The 27,716-nt window shown below is 33.3% G+C and overlaps 1 protein-coding gene across 1 annotated transcript; it reads left to right on the forward strand.

The window, feature by feature from the left end:
• Positions 1-302: 302 nt before the first annotated feature.
• Positions 303-27,697, forward strand: LOC143248167 (epithelial sodium channel subunit alpha-like). Its single transcript, XM_076496599.1, has 11 exons — positions 303-371; positions 853-986; positions 3,426-3,523; positions 7,214-7,371; positions 8,097-8,171; positions 9,812-9,944; positions 10,353-10,428; positions 17,127-17,193; positions 20,920-21,002; positions 25,255-25,330; positions 27,500-27,697. Exons 1-11 carry the CDS (start codon positions 369-371, stop codon positions 27,695-27,697), a joined length of 1,101 nt encoding a protein of 366 aa, XP_076352714.1. The 5' UTR covers positions 303-368.
• The last annotated feature ends 19 nt before the right edge of the window (positions 27,698-27,716 follow it).

Raw genomic sequence — 27,716 nt, forward strand, 5'->3', positions numbered from 1 at the left:
TATTATGGTCCAGTGTAAAATACTACTCAGATTAACATATGGTTTCAGTATTGTCCTAAGCCTTGTTGAAAGTCGTTTGGTGAAAACATTAAAAGACGTTTCTTTTTTAACAAGTTCTCGGTTACTTTGAAATTATTTTTAATATAAATCTTACACAGGATTCTTGTACATGTCAGCTGAGCTAAATGTTCCAAGACGTTAATAATATGAACATTAACTGTTTAGTGTGATAAATAAATATTTTGTGATTGTTTGAGAAACATCCATAAATAATTGTTTATTTTAATTTCCGATTAAGGTTTCGAAAGTCTTTTGCCCAAGAGCGATGGCCGGAAGTGTTTTGGGACAACAGTACTTACGGTGATAAAATGGTACGAGATAAAAAAATATATTTACTTAAACATAAACAGTATCACATCTTATATAATTCTGAGTCTTTGATAACTACATCTATAATATATAATGACCGAACATCAATAAGTTATATATATAATAGTTAAAAAGTCATTGTATTAAAGACTAATGAAGCTATATAGGATATCACTATTGATTAATTAAGTTCCAAAATGTTTTCTATGTTTGGTAAATTAAAGCAAATAAGAAGTAAATAGAAAGTTCTAATGACAAATATTTTCAAAAGTTGAGATTTTTGTACTTTCATTTGTTCAAGTGAGATTGTACCCAAATAATCTGTAGAAATCAAGTCATCCTCATGTCCTTAGTAAACCAGTTTGTCAGCTTTAAGTTTTAACTGGATACAGAACAGTTTAAATTATCCTTTTATCTTTTGTAGTGTCTTATGTACTGTGCACATTAATGTGTACTGACACATATTTGTTTTATTACTTAAAGGGTTTAGCATGGGAATTAATGTCAGGGAGAAATAATTTATACCAGAACCTAACCCTAAAGGAACAGATTGAAGCTGGACACCAATCAAGTAACATGGTTCCTGAAGCTAGGTTCGAGAAGAAACCGGTTACGTGGTAAATATGATAATTTTGGTTTCACTGTAGTGTAAAGTGTATCTGGAAAGTGATTTACTACAAACATGATTTTGTTATTTTGAGTTTTTTCATTATTTACATCACCTATATAGTTTGCCAACACATATAATAGAAAACAAACACTCAATAGCAGCTGTATGTCTGCGGACTAGAAACTGGAGTTTGATACCCGTGGTACAGAGCACAGATATCCAATTGTGTAGCTTTGTACTTAACTTCAAACAAATAGTCGATCTTCTATTTTAGGTGAGAGAGAAAAAAAAACGGTAAAACAGGAACACAATACTAAGGACAATACTAAGATTTATGATCAACGTATCAAACATAAACTAAATGTTATAGGTAAGTGAAACAACCAATCATGGCGCAACGTACATAATACTTCATATAAAGTAAGATAAGATAGATATTTCAGTTTCAGACAAGTAAAGGTACAGAATATTTATATAATATGAATCACACTTTTATGATCAACATTTCCTTATATGAATAAAAGACAGAAGAAACCTGACAGTTAGGATATCTATCTTTAGTTAAATAACTTACATTATTTCTTCTGTTATACATGTTTTTACGTCGAAGTAAAGATAAAATTATACTTTATGAAGATTTTCAACAGAACTAGTTAAGGCTATCGATCGTGCCTAGCATTTGAATGTTATCAGAATTTACTTAGTAAAGTATAAAATACTGATGTGAAACTTCTGGGTTGGCATAGAAGTTGGATAGGGACATATACGAGCCTCATAGGATTTACCATAGGGGTCACATCCTACTCCATATTCCCCCTTTCACACTTCTGGAAAATCTAAGCATTCATACGTAGATTGGTTCACTTACGTCAAAAAGTAAAGGTAGAGAATGCAGACATACAAACAGACAGGGACTTCCTAAATAGTGTCATGGGTGGTCAACTCCAGACATTATGTTATTCACGGAATGTACCTGAAGTGCTATAAATGTGCTTTCAAAAAGTTGTAGAGATACATATAACAGCACAGGGAATATATGTCGGACGGATGGAGTAACATGGGGTTAAATCCAAACGTGAACCTCTAATACCAACTCTGTGGTCGCTAGGGGTACGTGTAACGACACATTGACAAACAGCAACACGTTTACTTATATTTAAATGTGTATATATTGTGAGTGTTGTATGACTGACGTCAAGGAACTTATTTCACAGATGCTTTATTAACTAAATTAAAATCACGAAAGTGTATGTTGTTCTGTAAAGTATCGAATTTTTAGTTATTTATATGATCATAATAAAAAGTGTCCATCTTCCTACTTTGATACTTTATGAACACTTGTGTAAACTTTGCATAAGTTCGCCTCTTCTGTCATTAGTTGCTGTTGATACTAAAACACATAACAAACCATATTTTTTATTGGTTCCTTCAGCTATGTTTTGTAATGTAGAAAGCTAAGGACATTCACTGACTTTTTGTGGGACGTCAGGTTATCCTATATGTTATAAGAAAGATCATTGGTGTATTTCTTACACTAAGCACGTGAGATGTGTGATAATGTATTAAATAATTTATGACAAAGGTTTACTTTATCTTCTACACAATAAAGCTATCAAATTTATACTACTAAACTCGGATGAACCAATATGATTTGTTGTGCTACAAAATTGCAGACTCCTATGTATGCCTTGTCTGCTCAGTTTCTCAAAAGCTTTATTTGCTAGGCAGAACAACATGTTTGAAATACACTCAAATTCTGGTATTAAGTGTTTTCAACATGTAATATATGGTCTTGTTAAATACCTCAAGTTCAATTACAGATGCCTCTAGAAGAGTCGCTGACCTATATTCACTACTTACGTGTCTCCTGTTATTAAATAACGGGAGTACCTTCACCTGCGTAATCCCCTCAAAGCTGAAATTAGAAATAATTTTTAATGGCACTGGTTTGTTTTGGAAACTTGTTTTTCTATATATTCACTGACAGTTTAAACAAATGTTTTAAAATTTTTCTTTTATGTGAAATTTAGTTTTTTACTTCTGTTATAGCAGTAGGTTATTTTTAATTTGAAAAATTTATGAATATTCAAAAACAAACTTTGAATTTGACAAAAAATTGTTTTTTTCTCATAGAGATTTAAAGGTTTTGCAACATTATTGAAAACTTACAAATGTTAAAACCTAATGAAGTCATAAAACATAACCCTGACATTGGTACTTTTTTGACAACTTACTTTTGTGGAACTAGAAATTCACTGGAAATTTTAACAGAACTGTAGCCTTACATGCTTTATGTTATCTATAAGTAATGTTATTGTCAAAGAAGCAAGTAATATTTATGTGACATTTATATGATACATAAAATTATGAAAATAACTCATCACTTTCTTTAGATACTAATATGAAGTGCGACCGTCACTTTTTGGTTTTTGTTTTCATTTTTTAGGAAACTGAGTCCATTCTACAGACCAAATATATTCCTGTACGGAGTGTGTTACACGTGGACTCAAGAAGAACAAAGAAAAAAGGGATTCGATCAGTTCCGTTAGTTGTTTGAAATAATTGTTGAAAGTATAATTACAGTCGTTTAACATATTAATTATACGTTATTGTAAGTCATATCATAATACAGAGGGTCTGAATTATATTGTTACATATTTACTTGGATTACCAGCATATAATAGCTTTCTTACTTGTAATTTCCAACAATGGAAAGTAGGTTTTTCATTTTTGACACGAGCTAAATCCAGAAATCTATTGAAGACTCTTATTTGTTATATACTGTTACCGACACAACTTATGTGAATTATGAGAATCAGCGACATCTGTCGAGAATTAATATTGCGTGCGAGCGGATAGATTAACTATACCAAACACACTTCCCTGAAAGTACTGTAGATTCTAAGTTATAACGTACAAAAACACATCTTAAGAACATCTTGATTCTATCGTTGCACGTGACGCACCTGATTGGTTATCAACGTTGAGTACAACCACGGATGTTTGTGAGGACAACTAGTCGTATCTCAAAAGGTGACAAAGCACAAAAATATACAGCCTGAAATATATAAGAATGGAACTGGAAATATATATAAAGTCTAACTGGCAAGAACAGTGGAACATCAACAGACAATATACACTGTACTAAACATTTACAAAACATATATTAGACCAGTAGTTGACTATGCAGCTCCAGCTTGGTTTAATGTAAATAAAACTAAATAAAATAACATTAAAAATGGAGAAAAAAGCCACCATCAAACTAGACTCCCTACTGACAGGACAAATTTATATCGACAAATGTACGAAAGTAACACATGGACATTGTTCCGAAAAAGGACAGAGTAAATTCAGACTACTCTGACCCTAAAGAGTAGCCATACCAACTCATACTGTATGACTATGAAAGTGAAGGAAGGAGGAAGAGGTCAAAGCGTACCTGACCTTATAGGGTGCAAATCCCGAGAAAAAGAACAAATGGTCTGCGATCCATTAGCCCTTGGATTCACAGTCCGATCGCTCCATTCACTAGAAAACAGCAGGATTGAATTTCAAACATAGTTTGAAACTAAATTCACACAGTGGCTCGCAGCTCGTTTATGATTGGTCAGGCCTGTAATTATTCATCTCAACATCAGTTTGAGTGTTCTAAAGTTAGATTAAAGCTATATTAAAGAACTATATTTTGATATTCACAAATACCGTTTAAGTTATCTTAATATAAGTAATATGTAAGAAAGATGCTTTATAAAAATCTACTACAAGTTTATTTTTACATTACGATAGGTGTACATGATAAATAAACTATAAAGTACATGTGTCATGTACGACAGTGTTCCATAAACATGTTCAAATAGCCTGAAGAATGTTTTGAAAGTTAGAAACTCAACTTACAAAACAAGATAAGAACTAATTACTATTACAAGTGCTACTTGTGAACAAAATTATTAAACAATTATCTGAGCACAATAAGATTAAAATGGATCTTATAAAATGTGTTGTGATTTCAAATCCATATTCATTATAATTAGGGGTATGCTTTAGTTTTTATTTAATGTTACTTTCAACAGCATGTGTTATAGTGTTTAATATACCTGTCTTCAAATCTGTACGTGGGTTTGGGACTAATGTAAGTATTTTAAAATGACTGAACGTTGTAAGAGATGGTTGGGAGTTCTGTCAAAAATAGTGCTAACAACGAGGGTATTCAACACTACAAAGTGGGTTATCTGTGCTATGTCCACAATGAGTATTGAAACCTGATTTATAGAGGTGTTAGCTCCCAGATTTGCTGCCAAATCACTGAAGACACTTAAATGATGAAGTAATGCATTATATTCAGTACGAGTAACATTAAGATAATTTTATATTTAACTGGAAATATTTATCACTAGGTTGATACTTAGTCCTGATTCGTGTTATTTTTATTTCTCACTGTAGTAGTTTTCTCAACCTGATTTCTATTTTAATCCCGGAGGAGGCACTATTAAAATTATATTGTCATTTCTGTCCGAGCCCCGGCATGGCCAGATGGGTTAAGGCGTGCTACTCGTAATCTGAGAGTCGCGAGTTCGCATCCCGGTTGCACTAAACATGCTCGCCCTTTCAGCCGTGCGGGCGTTATAATGTGACGGTCAATCCCACTCTTCGTTGATCAAAGAGTAGCCCAAGAGTTGGCGGTGGGTTCTGATGACTAGCTGCCTTCCCTCTAGTATTACACTGCTAAATTAGGGGCGGCTAGCGCAGATAGCCCTCGAGTAGCTTTGCGTGAAATTAAAGAAGACAAACATTTCAGTCCATGTCGCCATCTACCATCAAGTTTTTTATATATTAACTTATTAGCACTTGGTGCCATATACTGGGGACTGTGGTATAAATATGAACAATTGTTAATAATTTGCAATATTCGGTCGTTTATTCTTCCCAAGTAGTGCAGAAAAATATTTATCCATTATGCATTGTAGATTTCTCAACGTACACGTGATTAATCCCTTTTACGTACATTTGTAAACAAATTATCCATGAATATTTTTGAGAAAAATACGTAAAAATATATTAAAAACTGATAATATTAGTTTAGTAAATATTTTTATCAAATAAAATAAGGTAAATGTAAGTATAAGAAGTGAAACATAATAGATTAATCATTAATAAAATGTTAAAGTCTATCTTTTATTACAAGTTGCTCAGCCTTCGACGGTAGTGACACTAATTCCACAATCTGAATAAAACTGACATTTTCCAAACTTCTAGATCAAGTAAACCTTACAATAAATCTATACACTAGTTTCTGTTTTTGTTAGCTCGTTCCGTTAAAACCTCAAGCAGTACAAAAAACTTACAGAAAATCTTACCTTTAACATGATTTTAATGATCTCTCTAATGTTATACACATACATATGTAGGGTGTATTTGAAATAATATTTATGTGTATTACAAAGTATTTAATGCATTACAAACCTCTACTGATAATACAACACTCGACATTACACTTTATTTTGTCTTGTTGTTTATCGTATCCTTAGAGTGTAATGGTGATATGTGTATGACAATATTTATTGATGTTGCTACCCTAACCTACTACGTATCTATATATATACACGTCATACATAAGTAATTCGTGAGTTGTAAGATCATGCAGGGTCGACCTCAGTTCATTACACCACTAAACAACACATCCAATGTCAATATTGTTAATATTATTAAATTATAAATAAACCTTTGAAGAAGGCTTTGCTAAACACATTGACTTGATTGTTTATTATAAATAAACCTTTGAAGAAGTCTTTGTTAAACACATTGACTTGATTGTTTTAACTGTTTTGTTACAAAACTTCATTCATTACTATCTGTGGCTAAACTACAAAGGTCAAATTAGGCTTAATATATTCACTACCTTTCATTTTAATGTGTTAATGGTGGATATAAAAACTTTAGACGAATGAAAATATGAGTTCAAATTTATTGTTTTTTTGCCTGATACAAGTTATTACCCAGGAAACCTTTCGTTCAGCCCCACAATTGGTTCATCATGCTGGATCAGTTTGGTGTTGAAAAATGTTAGTCTTACGTTATCACAATCTACCTGAATGTGTGAGAATTGTTACATTACGAGTCTGTACTGGTACAATTTATTGAAATGTATTTAGGACACAGAATACACTATGAATAACGTTCAAACACAAGATACATTTATAATTATATTTTATTTTTTACACTTTAACCTTAAAACAGAATTTTGGGCCATAGTAAACTTGGAACCAGACGAAGTTTTAGCTGATAAAGTGGAGGTTAAACTGGTTGTTCACCACAAGAACTACATACCTGAATTTACCACTGCTAATGGTGTACTGTTGGAACCTGGTAAAGATTATGAACTAAAACTCAAACAGGTGATGTTTTTAATATAACTTCTAGAACAAGTTATTTTACATTTACCCACGAGTTTGAAAACGTGTATATTAATTAAATATCAAGTATTAATAACTATTAATTTGTTTTATCAAGAAATGTATGTTTATAGTTTCTTTCAATGATTAGACGCATCTCGGCTGAATGATGTTAAAGATAGTTTAAATTGACAATTATGTTTATCGTACGTATGAAGTGAATTATAAAGATCGTACGTATGAAGTGAATTATAAAGATACACACACGTTCAGTAAACTATTTAACGTTTAGCAAACAAGCTTATTTTCAGCTCTAGAAACTAATTCAGTTTGATTTAATAATACTTTGTGTTGTTAACCGCTTTGTCACTGTTTATAGACACTGTTTTTATACGTAGATGTTATAAAATAAAAGGATGAACAGTGAAACGTTTAATAAAGAGTGATCTTAAATTATTATTTAGTATCTAAGACAGCAATTTATACAGATGGGTAAAATTTATATATATCTAGTAATTTAATATGTAATACATACTAATTTATACAGATGGGTGTAATTTATACATATCTAGTTATTTAATATGTAAAACATAGTAATTTATACAGATGGGTGTAATTTATACATATCTAGTTATTTAATATGTAAATCATAGTAATTTATACGGATATGTGTAAATTATACACATGTATCGAAGAAGTACTAAAAGTGTGTTCTTATATTTGTCCAGTCCACCACAGAGACACTGCCTACACCATATGGTGAAGAATGCCACAATCAGAACCAACTTGGTATGGATAAGATGGTGAGTTGAATCGTTATTGTCATAGTGTTATGATTTATAACTGTAGTGATAACAGAAATACTTAACAACATCACTTAAAAACAAACAGTATCTAATGTGAAATAAAGATGAAATTGTAACAGCTTTATTGATTTTAAAATGATTTTATAAACGATTATGTTACAATACGAATCAATGCAAAATCTTAAAATATTGTGTTTTTATAATGACATTGTTAAGAAAATAAAGTGAATCTATCTTTAGTTACAATTTAATACAAGTACAAAGTTTCTTAAATACTTAAATACAGTTAGTAGTTTGCAATCCCACCTAAATCTAATTGGTTATTATTAACATTATTTGTGTTAACTCGTAATTACTAATCTGTTCATATCCTATGTTGAGCTGCTACTGTCAACATGGCTGTTCAGAGAAGGACAGTATGAGGTAGAAAGATCTATACTTCAAATTCAGTTTAATCTGTGATAAAAGTTTTAATGTTTGTTTGAACAAAGACATTCCATTGGTAATGGAATCAACTTACACACTTCATAGTCTGTCTATCCTCCAGAACGAAAAATATGTGTAATGATGAAGCTGTTAAAAACAATAAAAAAATACATATCAGCATGACCCTGATTCACCGTAAATACCCTGACCACCTGAAAGATAATATAATAAAAAATGTAAGTAAGAAGACATTTAAACACAAAAACTTTGTCTTACTACCTTGGTTAGACGTCTTTCTGGCAACTATCCAAGGATATGAAGTTGGTAAAGTACTCAGATGTATTACAGTCATAGTTAGGGTTAACCAAAGTATTTCAACAGTCAATTAAAACAAAGTAACCTTCACAACTTCCATTGTGAATGTCTGTTCCAATAAAGAAAAGGAAGAAGATAATAACAGAAGTAAAAATTGAGAACAAGATATAATAAAGGCTTAACAAGAACATAAAACACTGGAGCAGAGGAATATGTAATAAAATGGAATAACATGGAATACTTTAATGTGAAACATAAAGGTCAAACAAAAATTAGACAGAACCGTCTTTAACGTCCAAATAACTCAGGTGCATCAAGTAATAAAGTACCAGCCTGTTTAGAACGTGAATTTAATACAGTACTTAAGGAAATAACATGTCATCATTATGTTTAGTTATGGATAACTTCTATAATGTGTAAACTTGAAATTTAACACGTGAATCATAATACGTGCAAGTGAAGGATAAATCCGTTGCTGTGGTTGGATGTTTGTATTTGACAACCAATTGGACCCCTTTAAACTGACTAGCTGATAACTCGCTCGATAAACCTGGAACCCAGAAGACAGAATAGCACACTGGTTTTTTAATAAAAAGATCCAGATAGAATCTAAGTTTCTTCTATAACATTAAGTGTTTTACATGGTTGAAGACTGAAGTAAATTATCACCGATATATATGATACATATACAAACTAATATTTAGTACCTAATAATAATATAATAAATTAATAACTCTTCAGTAATCCATCGTATAGTCTTTTGAACATGACAATGTTCCTTAATTCTATTATCTATTTTCAGTTGTTTCTTTTGTAAACTGTTATTAAATACATTTCAATAAGGTGTAAATATTATCCTGTTTGTTCTCTGATATGTAAATCCTGACATCCTACAGATCTGTATTGAAGGATGTACTCAGAAGGAACTAATCGATCAGTGCAACTGTTTCACCAATCATATGAAATCTAATGGAGTTCCAGTAAACAGCACTTCTGCACGTCCATGTGGACGTTACGATACAGAAAGCTGTAAGTACAGACACAGACAAAAAAGTAAAAGTACAAAGAATAGAAACTGTATGAAACACAGAACCTGAACAGTGGTTGTTGTTAAGTTAATTATTAATGACAAGTGAAGAAAAAACTTTAAAGAAGTGATATCACTGTAAGGATGGCTAGTATCAGTCCTTTAAAAAGTGCCAACAATATGATAGTAACAACACTTTTATCATGTATTATGTAGGGATTATGTAAATGTCATGTCTACTATATTTTTATTAGAAAACTATATAAGTGTAAAAGTCTACATGTATTAATGATTATAGTGGCTCATTGGACTACAAAAAGTGACTGGATTGCCCTTCTAATTGTTTATAGGTAAATTTATAAATAGATCCCAACAATATATCGTGAATTCGATAACATGTTTATTTACAGATAAATGTATGAAAACTGTTGAAAAGAACAAAGACAAAATATCACTGTGTGAAGCCAAATGTGTCCATCCATGCAGGTAAGTGGTGTCAGTCTCAAACACTAAATATACAGGGTTTGGTGGCTTTGAACTATGATCTTGGTCGAGTATCGTTTTAACTTCTTTTCTTTAAAATACAATTAAAACTTCAGATATTTTATATCAGTTAGCTTGTCGACCAATGAGCAACAGCATACAACTGATATACTAAACAACAATGAAGTGTTTAGACTTAGAAAAAATAAGTTACTACATCCAATGAATTATCGAAATTTATTAATGTAAAATAAACTGTTAACCTATTAAGAAATGAATTAAATATTTGTACTTAATATGATTAATGTTGTTACTAATCTACATATGTTGTTCGTATTCATTAGACTGAACTGAATTTTTTATTAAAAGAAAACGTTCTTACGTACTGTAGTGCAGTGAAACATAAAAATGTCCTAAATACAACAATTGTCAGTAGATAATTACTGGGGAGAAATACGTTTTTGTATCTTACATATGTTTACAAACCTAAACTGTTCCTTTTGCTACAGTAACTGTTTAGTGGTTTTTATTTGTGTTAAAATTCACCCAAAAGATCTGGTATAGAGCTGTCAACGAAGTGACCCGACTTGAGTTACGCCTAACCGTTTTGCATGGAGAAAATGTAATTTTGTAAATAAAAATAGAACTATAGAAGCTGGATGTACTTCCTTAGGGTCTTCGAAAGTGTTTTGTTTAAATAATAAATAAGCCAAGATTAAAAGTGACATATATTTTCATTTCTTACTTTTGATGTTCAAATGTCGTGATGTGTTGAAGCCGAGAGAGTGCACAATTCTTCAATGTCATGATGTGTTGTAGCCTAGAGAGTGCACAATTTTTCACACGTTGTGATGTGTTGTAGCCTAGAGAGTGCACAATTCTTCACATGTTGTGATGTGTTGTAGCCTAGAGAGTGCACAATTCTTCACATGCCTTGATGTGTTGTAGCCTAGAGATTGCACAATTCTTATTATTATTTTTGGCACGCTCATGTTTTATTGACTTCACGACACTATAAATTACGACATTAAGCGTCCCTTTTGTGACGTCATTCTAATATGTTACTGACTGACTGAAAGATAAACTATTGTATAGTGGTGTGAGTTTCTGAAACAGGTTACACTCCAGGCAGCTTTCGATCTCCTTTGAGGGAAACTAGTATTCTAATTTAGTAATGACATTCTGACCCTTGAGCATATTACAATTAAGGACCTTTAGTTCAATCAGCCATCTTGTATTTTTACTAGAAATTCAACAAAAATACAAACAGACAAGTACTGTGGTCCCCAATACAGTGAAGTGACCACGAGCCAGAAGTTTGAAGATGTGATATTTAAAAGTTAAAAACATTAGATAACAATGTAAAAATATGTTAAACACTTTGGCCAGTGTTATTGTATTCTATAACTGGTTATTGTTTAACTACTATTTCGTTGTAAAGTATCTAAATTTATATAAACTAGGAGGATAACATTTAACTTTTTTTATTGTTGGATATACAAAACATAATATTTATGGTTACAACTTTTTACCATGTTAACCTGGCATCCCCAGGCACAACGCTGTAACCATACATATTATATCGAACAATAAAAAAATAGTTTTAAATAACAGGGCGCTTTCTTTAATTATTTGGCACAACAACAGCAAAATGTACAAAAAATTAAAATGTTTATATTTGCTGTTAAGAACATGTGTTTGCTATACATGCATTTTTCAATGATCAGGTGGTTATGTCGTTCGACTCGCAATATGAGGGTCCCGGGTTCAAATCCCTGTCGCACTAAACATACTCGTCCTTTCAGCCATGAGGACGTTATAATATTAGTAAATATCAGCTTAAACATTTGCAGTGGGTGGTGCTGAGAAGTTACGTTATTTCTGGTGTACACTTTAAAGTTTAGAATAGCACTAATACTAAATCCAACAAACAAGTAATCTTATGATTAACGAGAAACCCACTTAAAGTGTGTGTGTGTGTTTTTCTTATAGCAAATCCACATTAGACCATCTGCTGAGTCCATCGAGGGGAATCGAACCCCTGATTTTAGCGTTGTAAATCCGTAGACTTACTGTTGAACAGCGAGGAAACCCAATTAAATAAAAATGTATTATCAAGGCGGCTGGTATGGGTATTAAAACTTCAATTAAAATAAAGTAGATAACAAAGTTTACACCTTCTCCAGGCTAAGAAGATGATGTAATTACTATTAATCAGCTACTCAGTGGTATGTCTACCTTCTCCAGGCTAAGAAGATGATGTAATTACTATTAATCAGCTACTCAGTGGTATGTCTACGAACTTGTACTGCTTAAAACCGGGTTTGAATACCGGTGGTACGCAGAAAACAGATAGCCTTTTTGTGTAGTTTTGTGTTCAATAAGAAACATACATACATGCTATTAACCATAAAAATTACTATAAGTGCTTTTATTCTAAGCTTGCTTCTGTCGTGTAAACAAATGAACTGCACCCGATTACACTCACGTGCTGACAGTTCATATTGTTATCGATTGTTATCCTGCTAAACACAACAGTTTCTAATCAGATTAATGTCCATAAAACTACGGTTGGTTATCCTTTCATCAGTAGTGTAGTGACTGTATTCATGGATTACAGGATAAATAAAAAGCTTTATTTATTTATTTATTTTATTTATTTAATAAATAAATTAAATAGCCTAACATCACAGTTCAGCTTGCTGCTATATGATGAAAATATTCTGGTGTACAAGAGAGAAACTGGCAGAGATAAAACAAAACAAGATGCAACCATTCATAAACAGGATCAGCAAATGGAGCAATAACATAGGAAAGGTAATTAATCCTATCAAAGCTACAGACAAAACATAATAATTAAAAGATATGTTGATATGCAAAAATCAGCACTATCCTGTGAGGCCACTGCTATTTTCTGCACGTGTGCAAAATTATCCTTTAGGCCTTGCATTCTAAAGAACATTTATCCTGTAACCTTGTCCGTGTCCTTTTTTGGTGGGAAATTGAAGCTTCATAAAAGTCTCATGGATTCCAGTAAAGCAGAAGATATCATAACGTGACTAAGGGGACATTCACGGGTGAATATATCAGATACTGATATATATATTTTTACTATGAGATCTACTCATTGGAATGAATACTTGAAAATTTAAAGATTTGTCAGATATTGAGGCAGATATCATAACCACACATCGTTCTTAAATTAATGCTATAAAAAAGCTGTTCTTGTATTCATCATGTTGTAATATGTTTGAATGAATTTCATGAAAACTACACGAGGACTATCTGCAGTAACTGTCCCTAATTCATCAGTGAAAAACTAGAAGGAAAGCAACACCTCCTTTTGCCAATTATTAAGCGACTCTTCTTCCCAAATACGTGTGGGATTTAAAATCACTTTATAACACCCCCATGGTGAAAGGGCGAACTTCTTATGTTAGGAGGGGGATTCGAACTGGCAGATTGTGAGTCGAATGCCCTGAGCACTTTGTCATGCCAGGTTCATTTTATGGAGCAAAATATTCTAAATACGGCTGGCGAAACATTGAATGTTCCCACGAAACGGTCCAGCTCCCACACGAAACTACCAACACCAAGCATTAAGTGTGGGACATTCTGACCTACACAGTCAGATAGAAAGATCACATGAAGAAGTACAGAGAGTTGTTCAAACGAGAGAAAGCAGCAGGTCTGACGTTTAGACCAAGTTAATGCTACATTAGGTATTTTGTGCTGGACTTCGTTCGACACAAGATGGGCCACTGATGGACAGAAATGGAAGCGTGGAAGTTAATCTGCATACAAGATGCATTATTTCCAATGGTCAAGCAGCAACTTTTATCGTTTTGGGGTTAGTGGGATGCTATTGGAAGTTTATGCCAAGCTAAGCTGATGTCACACCACTGCCTAACCTGACCAAGAAAGACCAACCAAACAAAGTGAAATAGTACAAGCCATAGCAGATGGTATTTCAGAAGTTGAAAAGCATGTAGGTATATCACTAATTCTCTGAATGCCAAACTCCAATAAACCATTAATTGTTTAGGCAGTGAATCAAACATTGGAATTTGAAAAGTGCATCTGAAAGAACACGTAGTCGGACGGTTCCCATAATGCACGTCAATTAAAAAGCTGTTGATGAGGGAAAATAACTACTTTGTGATTGAATGAAATTGTTTGTCCACCACATTAAACACTTGTAAACTCCAAAACTATCTATATGTAAAGAAGGTAATCATCCAAATGGGCTATCAGCCTCTTGCCTACATCCAGATGTGATCAAACGACAGTGGAAGTATCATGAAATAAGCATTGTACCAGTCCCATATTGAGTTCATCAATGGGACAGCAAACGTTGGTGCATACTGTATGAGCAGAATTCGTGCATAAACTGGACACAGTTTTGTAATAATATAAAATATATTGTAAATACTTTTCTTCAAGAGGATATGATTTTTAAATATACACGACAATTTCAACTTAATTATGGCAAGAGTGTCATTCATAGAAATAATAATTTATTGCACATTTGTTTATGTATCTGTTTTCGAATCGTACGTTGTGTAGCTCATCAGTTGTGAATTGATGATCGCTCTACTATTGCATTATGTTACTAGAAACAAAAGTTCTTCTCGTTGTTTTCGTTATAATATCTCTTAATGTGTGTAATGTTCTAGACCTTAATGGGGCTATAATACATGCGTTGAAAACTTGGAGAGATATAATTATACATAAAAGTGTTGGACACATCTGGACTGAATGATCCTGAGTTTAGCCATAACGATCGTATAGTGGCGATTTCTGAAGGGAACTTATCACAGAGTGTACTGCAATAATACAGTAGAGAATAATAATTTGTTTTGTAAATTGTGTTCTAAAGTAAATGAAATTTGGAATTTGTAGCTCTGGATACAACTGTGCTAACCAACAGTGTAAAGCAAATTTGTATATACGTGTGACTTGTTTCAATATATTCTTTTAAAATAAGTGGATTGTGTACTGTTGGTTTAATATTGACATTGATCACCAACAAGTCACGGATACTTATTATAAGGAATCCGGCCCATCTATAAAACCTAACACTAAACAACTGGAATAACAGCCACACTGCACTAATCTTCGGGTATAATTCTAATTATAGTTTGGTCAATAAACACACTATGTTGTTGTTGATTAATGCCGGTTAAAGTATGACTTAGTAAACATGACATGTGCCTTCAAGTATTTTTGTCTAAAATCTCATATAGTACACTGCTGTAATGTTCTTTAAGTTGGTACGATATTTACTGTAGTTAAGTTTTTTGCTAACATTCTTACAATCATTCATATTCAAGATTTATATACTTTCTTATATCTGTATAAACAGATATAATTTAAATTATATTATCTAATTTAAACTTTATATCAAAACTGCTGATCAATGTTGGACTTTATATTTAAGGACTTTATATTTAAGGACTTGCTCAGTGTTCAACGTCTGAAATCCTAGAAAACTACTTCGACACCAGTTTGAACTCAAATTTAATAAGCGAACTTCCCTAATTTTTACTAAATAAATTTACTAAGGCGAGTGCACTTCATAAGAATGATGTTTCATATCTCTTGCTGTCTTTGGAACCATAAACGCTATTGTTTTCACTCTGATGGCTACGATTAATACTCCACAGATTAGAGTGAATTAAATTAGGACTAATCCTAGCATTCTGATGGCTACGATTAATACTATGCAGATTAGAGTGAATTAAATTAGGACTAATCCTAGCATTCTGATGGCTACGATTAATACTATACAGATTAGAGTGAATTAAATCAGGACTAATCCTAGCACTGTGATGGCTACGATTAATACTCTACAGATTACAGTGAATTGAATTAGGACTAATCCTAGTTTCGTGTACATTTTGTCGAAATTACTGTTAACACTTCTTCAACGATCTAAGTTATTTCAATGTTACATTTGTCTGTCAAAAAATGCTTTTGTTACTCAGGTCACAACTCAATAACCATTACATTCATGGTTTATAGACAATAAAGAACACATTGTCTTCCTGTAAAGTTGTTTCTATAGAGTAGCTTAAATTAAGCCTAATAGGCTTAAGTTAAACCTAAAAGGCTTAAGTTAAACCTAAAAGGCTTACTTTCGTAAATTTTTAAACAAGGTCTTGTAAACCAGTTCCTCTTTTATTCTGTATAACGCATGAGAGTTCTTCCTGAACAGTATCAATAAATTAAAGAATAATTCAATATTAATTTCGTTTCAACAGCTCACCAGAATGACATCAATCTGAACGTGGCTTTAGTTGTACCTATGAAGGTCTTTTGTTAGTTTTACGTTCATTAGTTCTTCATTTGAAGTGCAGAGATTTACAAAAGCCTATCTTTCCTATCCATCACTTGGAATCCAAATCCGGACTTTACTGTTATAATCCCTCTAACTCCTTGAGTTACAAATTGTCCAAAATACACGACGATACATTATAGACAATAAATTTATTGTAAACTTTTAAAAACAGCAAGTTGCTATTAACCAAGTTATTTTATCCCTGGTTCTTAGTGTTGTAGTCATACTAATATCTATGGCTTGAAAGATATTTATTAGCAACGCACGTAGTTATGTGTTTGTTTTATGACAAACTCGTGTTGATAGCTACATTTCACGTAATTTTAATATATGTTACATAATTGTATTTGTATTTACTCAGAATAGTGAACTATGACATTACTACTACAGTTAAAGATCCGTGGCCTGAAGACACCGATCCTAAGAAGGTATTTGTCCTGTTATCTGTATGTAAGTACACTAAATGTAACACTTAAACTGATAGAATTATATGTTTATCTACACCATTTATGGTGTGTGAGAATTTGATACAGGTGTTTTCATTCAACTGTATAAAATGTATAATGTAATATACAATATAGTGACATGTATTTTTAACCTGATTATATGGATGCACATTTCGGAAATATCTACTTTAACTATACAACTGAAAATGAAGAGATTTGATGTAGGAACTATTAAACTGCACTATTTACACTAACGTCGGTTTTATTGAGAGACATGTGATTTTAGCTTATAATGTGATACTTGGACATTTCTAGCAGAACAAGTTACCGAAGTGTTTAGCTTTAGATATCCATACGTTTGTTAATGTTTGTATCGTTAACTCCAGATGGAAGTCACATTTAGGCTCACTAGCTGATTCATGTTTCACTGAAAGTACTTTTAATAAATAATAAAAGGAAAACAATTATGTTAAGAAGTGCATTAGATTACATGTATTCATATGTCAATATGTACTTCGTAAGTGTAAATATGATGTCGTAACTCTAAGTACCATCTGATTGGCTGCCTCACACGTAAGGACGCTTTGCCAGGTCGCTATTACACGCTGTCATGATTGATCATTACGTTATAATACCACAGTAATAATGGACGAAAGATTTTACTAGGATGAATTAATTTTAAATGAAGTAATTAACTGTCGAATTAATGATTAATTATTTTCATGTTGAGTCACTATATTATAACCGCTTGCCATGGCTACCTAGAAACACGTTGTCTACTTTGTGGAACTATAACACAACCGTCTATCAAAATATCAAATATACGCGTTTTGTATGGATTGTTTATTTTTATTTAACGTTTCTCTAGAACGTTTCGAACACTCGTGTGTACATCATAAACTAACTGTCACTATTTATAAATCATCACAGCAAACGCTGACATTGGAGGTTAAGTCGTAATCAGGGAAATCCACCCCATTCTTTTCTCCTGTGACAGTTATAATCATGAGTTTGCACGATTACAAGATGTTCTGATTAAACAATTATATAACAACAATAAATACAAAATTAAAAGAGTTCTGGAATCCCTAAGTATTCTCAACAACCTCAGTAATTATATTGAACAAAAAAGTTTTTGCTTCTTGAACACTGTTGGGTGTTTCTTATAGATTTTTGGCTGCTGATCATGAAAATCACATCCAAATTTGCCCATCACGTACCATTTCATCGAAATATTCAGTTTCACCAGGACATTGCTGCAATGGAAAAACGATATCAGGGCAACTGGAATCCGTCAATGCTTGCTGACCATTGTTGGACACTTCAACGTGATGCACCGGACATTGAATACAAACGAAAATCAGGAGCAAAACACTTTTAATTATGTTGAACTTAATAACGTATTAGAAACATAAACACAATTAAATATGTTATTACCGGTAAACAGTTAACTGTCTATTTCTTAGAGTTCCTACGTGATGAAGCAAAACCAAAACTATATTTGTGGATACCCACCAGGTACCTGTCACAATCAGCAAAAACTTTTCAGGAAGCAAAACTTCTCAAAAAATTTGTTGTGCAGTGTAATCACAAAATCTGCAGTTTTGATGTTGTTTCCATGGATACAATGACATCACTTGAGGAAGTACAAAACCTAGGACTAGAAATAATATCAACTACTCTAACAAATTTTATTAAAACCCAAACATGTAAATTTTGAAAGATTTGTTCCACTTTTCGTTATGAACTAATCGATAACCTCCACATGAACAGCTCTCTGTCACGTAGATTATGTGAATTGTTTATAAAGAGAATAGAAAGTCACGCGATTAATACAGCTCTATATCTTCCGTACACTGGTTTAGATACGTTCATGAAGGCCCGAATCCACTGGCATAGTAGTACGTTTGGGGACTTACAATATTAGAAATGTGGTTTCCATCCTCGTGGTGGGTAGCATACAGATGGTCAACTTTGTACTACAAGCAAAAAAGGCCCGGCAAGGTCAAGTGGGTGAGGAAGTCGACTCGTAATCTTAGGGTCGCGGGTTCGAATCCTTATCACACCAAACATGCTCGCCCTTTCAGCCGTGGAGGTGTTATTCAGTAACGGTCAATCCCACTACTCGTTGGTAAAAGAGTAGCCCAGAGTTGGTGGTGAGTGGTGACGACTAGCTTCCTTCTCTCTAGTATTACACTGCAAAAGTATGGACGGCTAGTGCAGATAGCTCTCGTGTAGCTTTGTGCGAAATTCGAAACAAACCAAACCAAGCAAACAAACATTCACCAACAGTCATTTCTATAACACCTAAACAACATTCACTCTAACATCCAATTCGTTCATAAAGAGGAGAATTAAAACCAGGTTTTTAATTAAATGAATACACTAATAGGACAATTTTAACACGAAAAGTTTTCGCAAATCTGGTAAAGGTCATGACTGTATATAGTGAAACTTGGCCCACTGAAGTCAACATAAACAACAACGCGTTATCATGTATTTACAATCCAGCCTTTAATGTGTATAGCAACAGCAATCTTCAACATGAACTAGAATCAACATTTGACATATTCGTTAAGAAATGTCATTTCCCTAAGCACAATGTCAGTGGAACCTGAGTCGAATATAAAAGGAAACTGAATAGCGTAAACATTGAAAGAAGAAACAACGTGAACTACATCAAGAAACAAAAATACACAAACTCGGATACACTAAATGGTGTCTTACCATATCATGGCTACGTAACCAAAAATATCATAAACGTTTGGAAATATATATTATAAAAATTCAGTGTGATAAAGTTGTTTATATTCAGAAACCGAGTATTAAAATTAAAGTTATTCTGACGAAGGTTTGTTCGGGTAACTTAAGCGAAGAAAGCATTTGCAAGTGTCAATGTGATAGATTACATTAACACTTACATTCGCGAAACGGAACACAACGTAAGCATTAGGATAAAAGAAAATTCCAATCCCCCATATCCTCTATGACACAATTACAAACACAGTACAAGGAATCGACACACAATTAACATTAACAACATCAATAGAAGAAAAACAAAAGAAGCATTTATTAATCGTAAACTAAAACCTAATTCATATAAAAGCAGTTATCTGGTGATGGCCATACGAGTGGTTGAAACATCGTAAAAAGTTAAATATATTTAAAATATCCACACAAAGCTGTAGATTAACGTTGTGATTTAATATAAATCTTCCTTACAGACTAACTGGACCGGACCCACTGTATGTTTTTCATCTCCAAACATCTTAACCTTACAAGCTGTAACATGTAACTCAGAGCCACCTGGAGGCATACAATATAAACAAACTATTATTCGTAAAATTTTTGCTTTTTTTGCTATTTGTAAATTATATTTTTTTTAAAGTTGTCACTAATTATCTTTAGTTTCTTTGTAGAATTCTTAATATATTTTTGGCGGTTTACTTTGTGGTGTTTATCCGTCAATATAATCACATTTTGACACACAGGAAAGGCCCCCAGTGACTCAGCGGTGTGTCTGCCGACTTACTAAGCTAAAATCCGGGTTTCGATACACGTGGTTGGCAGAGCACAAATAGTTCATTGTGTAGCTTTGTGCTTAATTCAAAAACAACAGCAACAAACAGTAAATATTAAAAACGAAAAGTTCTGAATTTTTGTTTGTCAATTTTGAAGTATAATGAATATTTTCTCATCATTTTATAGAAGAAAAATGTGGAATCTGTTTTTAACGTGTGGTCAGACGTCGCGCGCAGAAAACCTAGAATTTCAACCTTGGAGAAAGAAAGGTAATCATTATAGAAATAAACCTTAATTACCGATATGATAATAAATGTTGTTTTTATTTATTAGTTTTAAAGGCTGATGTTTACAAGAAATATCATTGGTCAGTTTATAAAACATATGTAAGAAATAAAAAAAATGACAATAATCCGTTCATAGAAAAAGATAAATTATATATATATATATATGTAGACCATTTTCGGTATTTTTAAACAACCATAAAAGTTCGTCAACAATTACGGGAAACCAAAGCCTACCAGATTTCACCCCTCTATTTCTCACTCGCCGTCCATATAAGAATGAGTAATGTTTTCTTCCCAACATCAACTCTTGTCTCAGGATTCAGTGATGACAGTTATTTTTAAAAACATCCATTACAGTAATGAAATAGGTTTTTAACAAAATTTCTTGTAAATACTGAATTATCATTCAACAACTTGTCTTCATAATAAACAACAGATTAATTTCACTCATTGCTGAATAAAGTCTTCATATAAAAACTCCCTTCTTGACATTTTATTTTTCATTTGTAAAGCGGAAAAATTGCCAAATTTTGGAAAATATTTTCGCTGATGTTAGCGATTAAATTTAACTCAAAAGGAGATAATGAATCAAAAGAGGAAGTATTATATAAGAAACAGTAAAATTTCACTTGTGTAAATCACAAAATCGAATGTGATTCACTGACTGACCGATCAACACTTGGATTTTATATTAACGATGGTTCCATCACAAATTTTAATTTCAAACTTATGATAAAGACATTTTCAATACACAGTTGGAGGACAAAAATATTGAAACACCTGGGTAAATTAGGTTATCACACAGGTGTGGCTCGTCTATTATTTAAACATATATCACCCTATCATAGGGTCATGGATAAAGTTGCTGGACAGGCCTGGTTTCCTGTAATCATGGCTAGTATGGCTGGAAAAGACCTTAGTGAATCTCAGAGAGGGATGATCATTGGAGTGTATTTACCAGAAGCTTCATGACCAAAACAGCTCAACTTTCCCATGCTCCACGAACAATGGTGTCTAAGGTGATGTCAGGATGGAGCTGCTAGAGAAAGACATCATCACTAAAAGGTAACAATGAGTGGAACCGCATACTCCAAGATCATGATGTCTATGTATTAACTCGAACTGCGCTTTAAAACAGACGAGAAACCAAATATCAACTGACGGCAAATTTTAATCTGGGGTTAAAGAAGCCATTTTTATCAAAAATGGTCCACTGAGAACTTACAGATGCGATACCACAGTCGATTTCAATGTATAAACAGCTAATTACACCTGGAAAAGCGAAGTTGTGCATTCAATAATTCAAACAACACAAACTATGGACTACTAAGCAGTGGAAAAATATAATAATATAGATATATCATCTTTCATCATGTTTTTCGCTTGTGGTCCCAATCTAAAGAACCTTAAAGCTGTGAGTGCTTGGTTTCAGCTTTGAAGGTGTCTGTTGGTTCTGTAATAGTTTGGGTTTGGTTGCACTCATACAGAGGAATGTCTTTCAAGATGGCAATGCCCTCGTCCATAGAGCACAAGTAGTGTCACAGTCTTCCTGTGTAATTCTAAACATTAGTAGACCATGTCCCGTCGCATACAAGCCATATTGGGTGCGAGTGGTGGTACAATACCCAGTTAATAGATTTTATATAGGGTGTTTTCAATTTTTAGGCCACTTCCTGTTTATTAAAGAAGTACTCATAAAAACAAGACAAAATGGTGATGATACAACCTCTTGAGTTATTTTAACAGATATTATTTTAAAATATTAAGTCAGTGGAATATAGAACAAATGTTCTAGAAGAACTGGAAGAAAAGTACATACAAAAGTTCCTCAGATTGAGGAGTTACAGGCTTAACTAAATTGTAAAAAAAAAAATTGTAATCTCTTTCCTGAATTGGTAAATAAAATTAGAATATATTCTGTCTACTGTAGTAGAGCTTTAATCTACGTTTATTTTTGGATAAAAGAAATGATTTATTAAACCTTACCATGAAGTAGCTATATCCTACAACATAATGTTTAGGGACAACAAGGCACCTATTGGTTCGTCTTAGCTGTCTCATTCTCTGAATTAAACTGAGATAAACAAATAAGTAAATTAATATGGTGTTGGTCTACCCCTTTGCTACTATAACAGTCTCAACTCCTCTGTGAAGGCTTTTCACAAGATTTTGGAACATGACTGCGGGATTCGCTTCTATTTAGACACAAGAGCATTAGTGAGGTCGGGCACTGATGTCGGGCGAGAAGGCCTGCCTTGCAGTCGGCGTTCTAATTCATTCCAAAAGTGTTCGATGGGGTTGAATGAAGTCAGGGCTCTGTGCAGGTTAGTCAAGGTCTTCCACACCAGACTCGACAAACCATGTTTTTATAGACCTCGCTTTGTACACGAGGCCTTGTCATGCTGAAACAAAAAATGGTCTTCCCTAAACTTTGCCACAAAGTTGGAAGCACACAATTCTCTAGAATGTCATTGTGTGGTTCAGCAATAAAATTTCCCTTCACCGGAACTAAAGAGTCTGGCCCATATCATAAAAAACAACCCCAGACCATTATACCTCCTCCACAAAACTTTTCAGATGGCTCTATGCATTCATGCAGGTCGCTACCTGGCATTCGCCAAATTCAGATTCGTCCATCAGACTGACAAATAGTGAAACGTGATTCAACACTCCAGAAAACGCATTTCCATTTTCCAGGGTCCAATGGCGGTATGCTCTACACCACTCCATCTGTCGCTTGGCATTGTGCATGGTAATCTTAAGCTTGTGTGCAACTGCTCGGCCATAAAAACCAATTTTATGAAGCTCCATTCTAATATTTATTGTGCTGACGTTGCTTCCAGAGGCAGTTTGCAACTCGGTATTGAGTGCTGCATCTGAGGACAGACGATTTGTATGCCCTTGAGCACTCGGCGGTCCCGTTCTTTGAGCTTGTGTGGCCTACCGTTTCGTGGCTAAGCTGTTGTTGCTCCCTAGACATTTTCACTTTACAGTAACAGCACTTACAGTTGAACGGAGCATCTCTAGCGGGGCAGAAATTTGACGAACTGAGTTGTTGGAAAGGTAGCATCCTATGACAGTGCCACGTTGAAAGTTACTGAGTTCTTCAGTATGACCCATGACTGTATGCTTGGTTTTACGCACCTGCTAGTAATAGGTGTGGCTGAAATAGCCGAACCCACTAATTAGAAGGGGTGTCCACATACATTTGGCCATGTAGTGTATATACCAGTGTGGTGGCAAAATTATACGATACACGTATAGTAGTGAGAAACCATGATACCATTATACTGATAAATTATCCGATGCGATATGGATTATGTATATTCACGAAATTTGATACGCTTTAAGTGAATATTATGATAGTTTCGTATAAAATATTCTAATTTTATTGAAGTATTTTTGCTAAAAATTAATGTTTCAAAGTATGAAATCAAAGTGTCACTGCTTTGAGTATACAGCGATTTTTATGTTAATATTAAAAATACTTTTCTCCATCTATCAATTAAAAAATTTCATTTTGTGCTGGATTTTTGTTTTTTTAAGTTCACTCAAAGCTGATCTGTGTTAGCCGTCCCTAATTTAGCAATGGAAGACTAGAGGGAAGGTAATCATCACAACCCACTGCCAACTCTTGCGCTACTCTTTTACCAACGAATAGTGGGATTGACTGTCACATTGTAATGTCCCCACGCTGAGAGGGTGAGTATATTTGGTGTGACGGGGAGTCGAACCCGCGACCCGTTCATTTTGTGTATTCTCTAAAACCTCTGGAATACATTTCCAACATTTTCGGTAAATCTTCGTATTGTAGTTTTATGTTAACTCGGTCAGTTTAACCAGCCTCGTAACCGTCATAAAAATACAAATAAATATGAATTCTCTCTTTTTCTTTTCATAATTACTTCAATTTCTAGCAGGAAACCACATTTGCTTACACTAAATAACTTAAACTTCTTAACAGTACGCATCTGTTTTTAATTAAATTTTATTGTCAAGACTGCCTAACCTATAAACATACCGTTGCTGAAACTTTTATATCTAAATACGTACTGTATCGTATCAAACCTGATATTTACACACACATACTTCCAGAATATTATACAGCATTTCACATTGAATCTCTAGTGATAGAATCATAATTAACATATAACATTTAATGTATATTTAGACACCACTTGATTTGTAACTAGTTTACCTTTAAATGGGTTATTATTTTTGCATTTCACTCCAGGAAAAGTTTGGCAAGAGTCATGATTTTTTTCAGCTCCATGACACACGTGACATATAAACAATTTCCAAAGATTCAGGTAAGTATTCTATATGATATTAAAATGACATTTTATCTTCAAATGAAAAATGTTCAATTTGAAAACAGTTAGTTGTTTGTTATGTAAATTACTGGACGAAATTTTATTTAACCAAAATAAATCCTTACAAATAATAAGCAAATTTCATTAAAAGACAATCAGTTTTGTGATAGTCTTAGTATTAATTAACGATTCTCGGTTCTTTCGGTTCTTGTTCATATGTATTTTACATGAAATTAACATCTACAGCTATTGTAATATAAAATTATCTAAAGTAAGTGTTGGTATAAATTCCAGTTTCTGTAAGAAAATAAAATATCATTATCAGTAAATGTTGAGTATTAGAAAAGTAAACTTCATCTGATTCATTTTTGTTTAAGGAGTTTTATTTTAAATCATTCTGGTGCAATAGCTTTATACAAACTGGATGAATTAGAAACGAGCTCCACAACGTATACTTATTTCTGTGGATACAACATAAGCTAACAATTAAGACGACAAATTTTGTTTTATAATTTTAAATTAAACGTTGTTTTGAAGAGTTAATGTGAAAATAATAAAACATATAGGAAACATCTCTAATAGCTGTATTTTTGAAGAAAGATAGAAACACCAGATCTGCAGAAATTCCTTATTTTTGATTTGCTGTAGCTGATGATTTTTAAGCTTCGTTTTGTGGTAATGTATTGAGAATATTTAGTTCAACTTTGTTAAAAACAAAACTAAGGATTGTTTGTTTGTTTTGGAATTTCGCGCAAAGCTACTCGAGGGCTATCTGTGCTAGCCGTCCCTAATTTAGTAGTGTAAGACTAGAGGGAAGGCAGCTAGTCACCACCACCCACCGCCAACTCTTGGGCTACTCTTTTACCAACGAATAGTGGGATTAACCGTCACATTATAACGCCCCCACGGCTGAAAGGGCGAGCATGTTTGGCGCGACGGGGATGCGAATCCGCGACCCTCAGATTAGGAGTCGCACGCCATAACACGCTTGGCCATGCCGGGCCAAAACTAAGGAAAACAACAACTTGTGTAATGCAAGCAAGAAAAAATATGGTAATATTTTATTTGTTTTTTTTCAAAATTTCTTGTAAATTTCTAAAAAGATACCGGCACATAACCATTCTTAATTTACATTTGAAAGACTAGAGATTTGATCAAGACCCGTGTTCACAAGTTGCGCACGCTTACCTCTGCACCAAACTCAGCCTTTAAGTTAAAATACCAAAATATCAAAGTTCAGAAAACATCAAAACGTGTTACAAGTTGGTTAGACGGTTCCCCATCTAACCCCACCTAAATCCTTTATCTATAGATAACGTGATATGCAGTATAACACTTCTGTTTCTTATACGTCTCCAACCCATAGCCTCCAAACGTGTAACTGCAAACAACCTCAGAAATTGTGTTCGTAACCCTTGATAGTGGCATGGTAAACATGTATTTTCCACATTTTCGAAATGTTTTTAATTGTATACTGATTTTAAAGTTGAATGTTATTTTCTAATTACGTTGCAAATAACTATCCCTAACTTTTTACTGATAGACAAGAGGGCACGCAGTAAACCAACAACACCAGCCATCAGATCTTTGGCTACTAATGTAGACCAAATGTTGAGGCTTCACCACAAACTCTCGGATTTACAATTCGATCACACTAACCACTAGGCCAAGTCCGACCGTTGTATTAAGAAAGTAGAAGAATGAAATTCTATAAATCCCGAGACAAGTGTTAGTATGTTACTGGGTGGACCATAAGTTAATTGTTCTACACGTACATTAGTTACTTTATTTTGCATAAGGTTTAATATTCTGAACAAAAACGCTTATCTTTTCTCAGACTCTGAGTTGTACACTATTATCAAACAGGTCAAAATTAAGGGATAATTTGTTTTATTCTATAAAATAGTCAACGTAAAGACCACACTGTATGTTTCTTGAGGTAATGGACTAAACAGCGCCAACTAATTTCTTTCTTTGAAGAGTTTTCAATTAACCCTTTGTGTAAGTCCTCACTTAAGGACAGATACCTAACTCACCTGATGTAAGGCGTATGTTAAGTATTGTTGATTCTACCAGAATAAGTCCCCAGAGACACCGTTGTGTCACTGGGATCGTATTGGGTGAGGATTAATTAAAACTCTTTAGTAATTTATAATCTGTTTACAGGACATCGAAGTGTTCAGTTATATTGGAGGATATCTAGGAATGTGGTTAGGAGTCTCTCTTCTGAACTGTCTTGATATATTGGATGGCTTACTGGTACGCTTGAAGAAATACAAAAACAAGGAAGTGAAAACTACTGAGCAACAATATTCTGATAAAGTATCTTATGTAGCGGTTCACTCAGTTAGTGAAAACTTCTGAACAACAATATTCTGATAAA

The sequence above is a fragment of the Tachypleus tridentatus genome, chromosome 4 (assembly GCF_004210375.1).
Source record: "Tachypleus tridentatus isolate NWPU-2018 chromosome 4, ASM421037v1, whole genome shotgun sequence".
Classification (NCBI taxonomy): domain Eukaryota; kingdom Metazoa; phylum Arthropoda; class Merostomata; order Xiphosura; family Limulidae; genus Tachypleus; species Tachypleus tridentatus.

Bases quoted from the DNA above. Each gene is read 5' to 3' on its own strand.
- LOC143248167 (XM_076496599.1), top strand. The intron at 987-3,425 runs GTAAATATGATA...TTCATTTTTTAG, and splicing joins GAGAAGAAACCGGTTACGTG to GAAACTGAGTCCATTCTACA. The intron at 21,003-25,254 runs GTAATCATTATA...ATTTCACTCCAG, and splicing joins TCAACCTTGGAGAAAGAAAG to GAAAAGTTTGGCAAGAGTCA.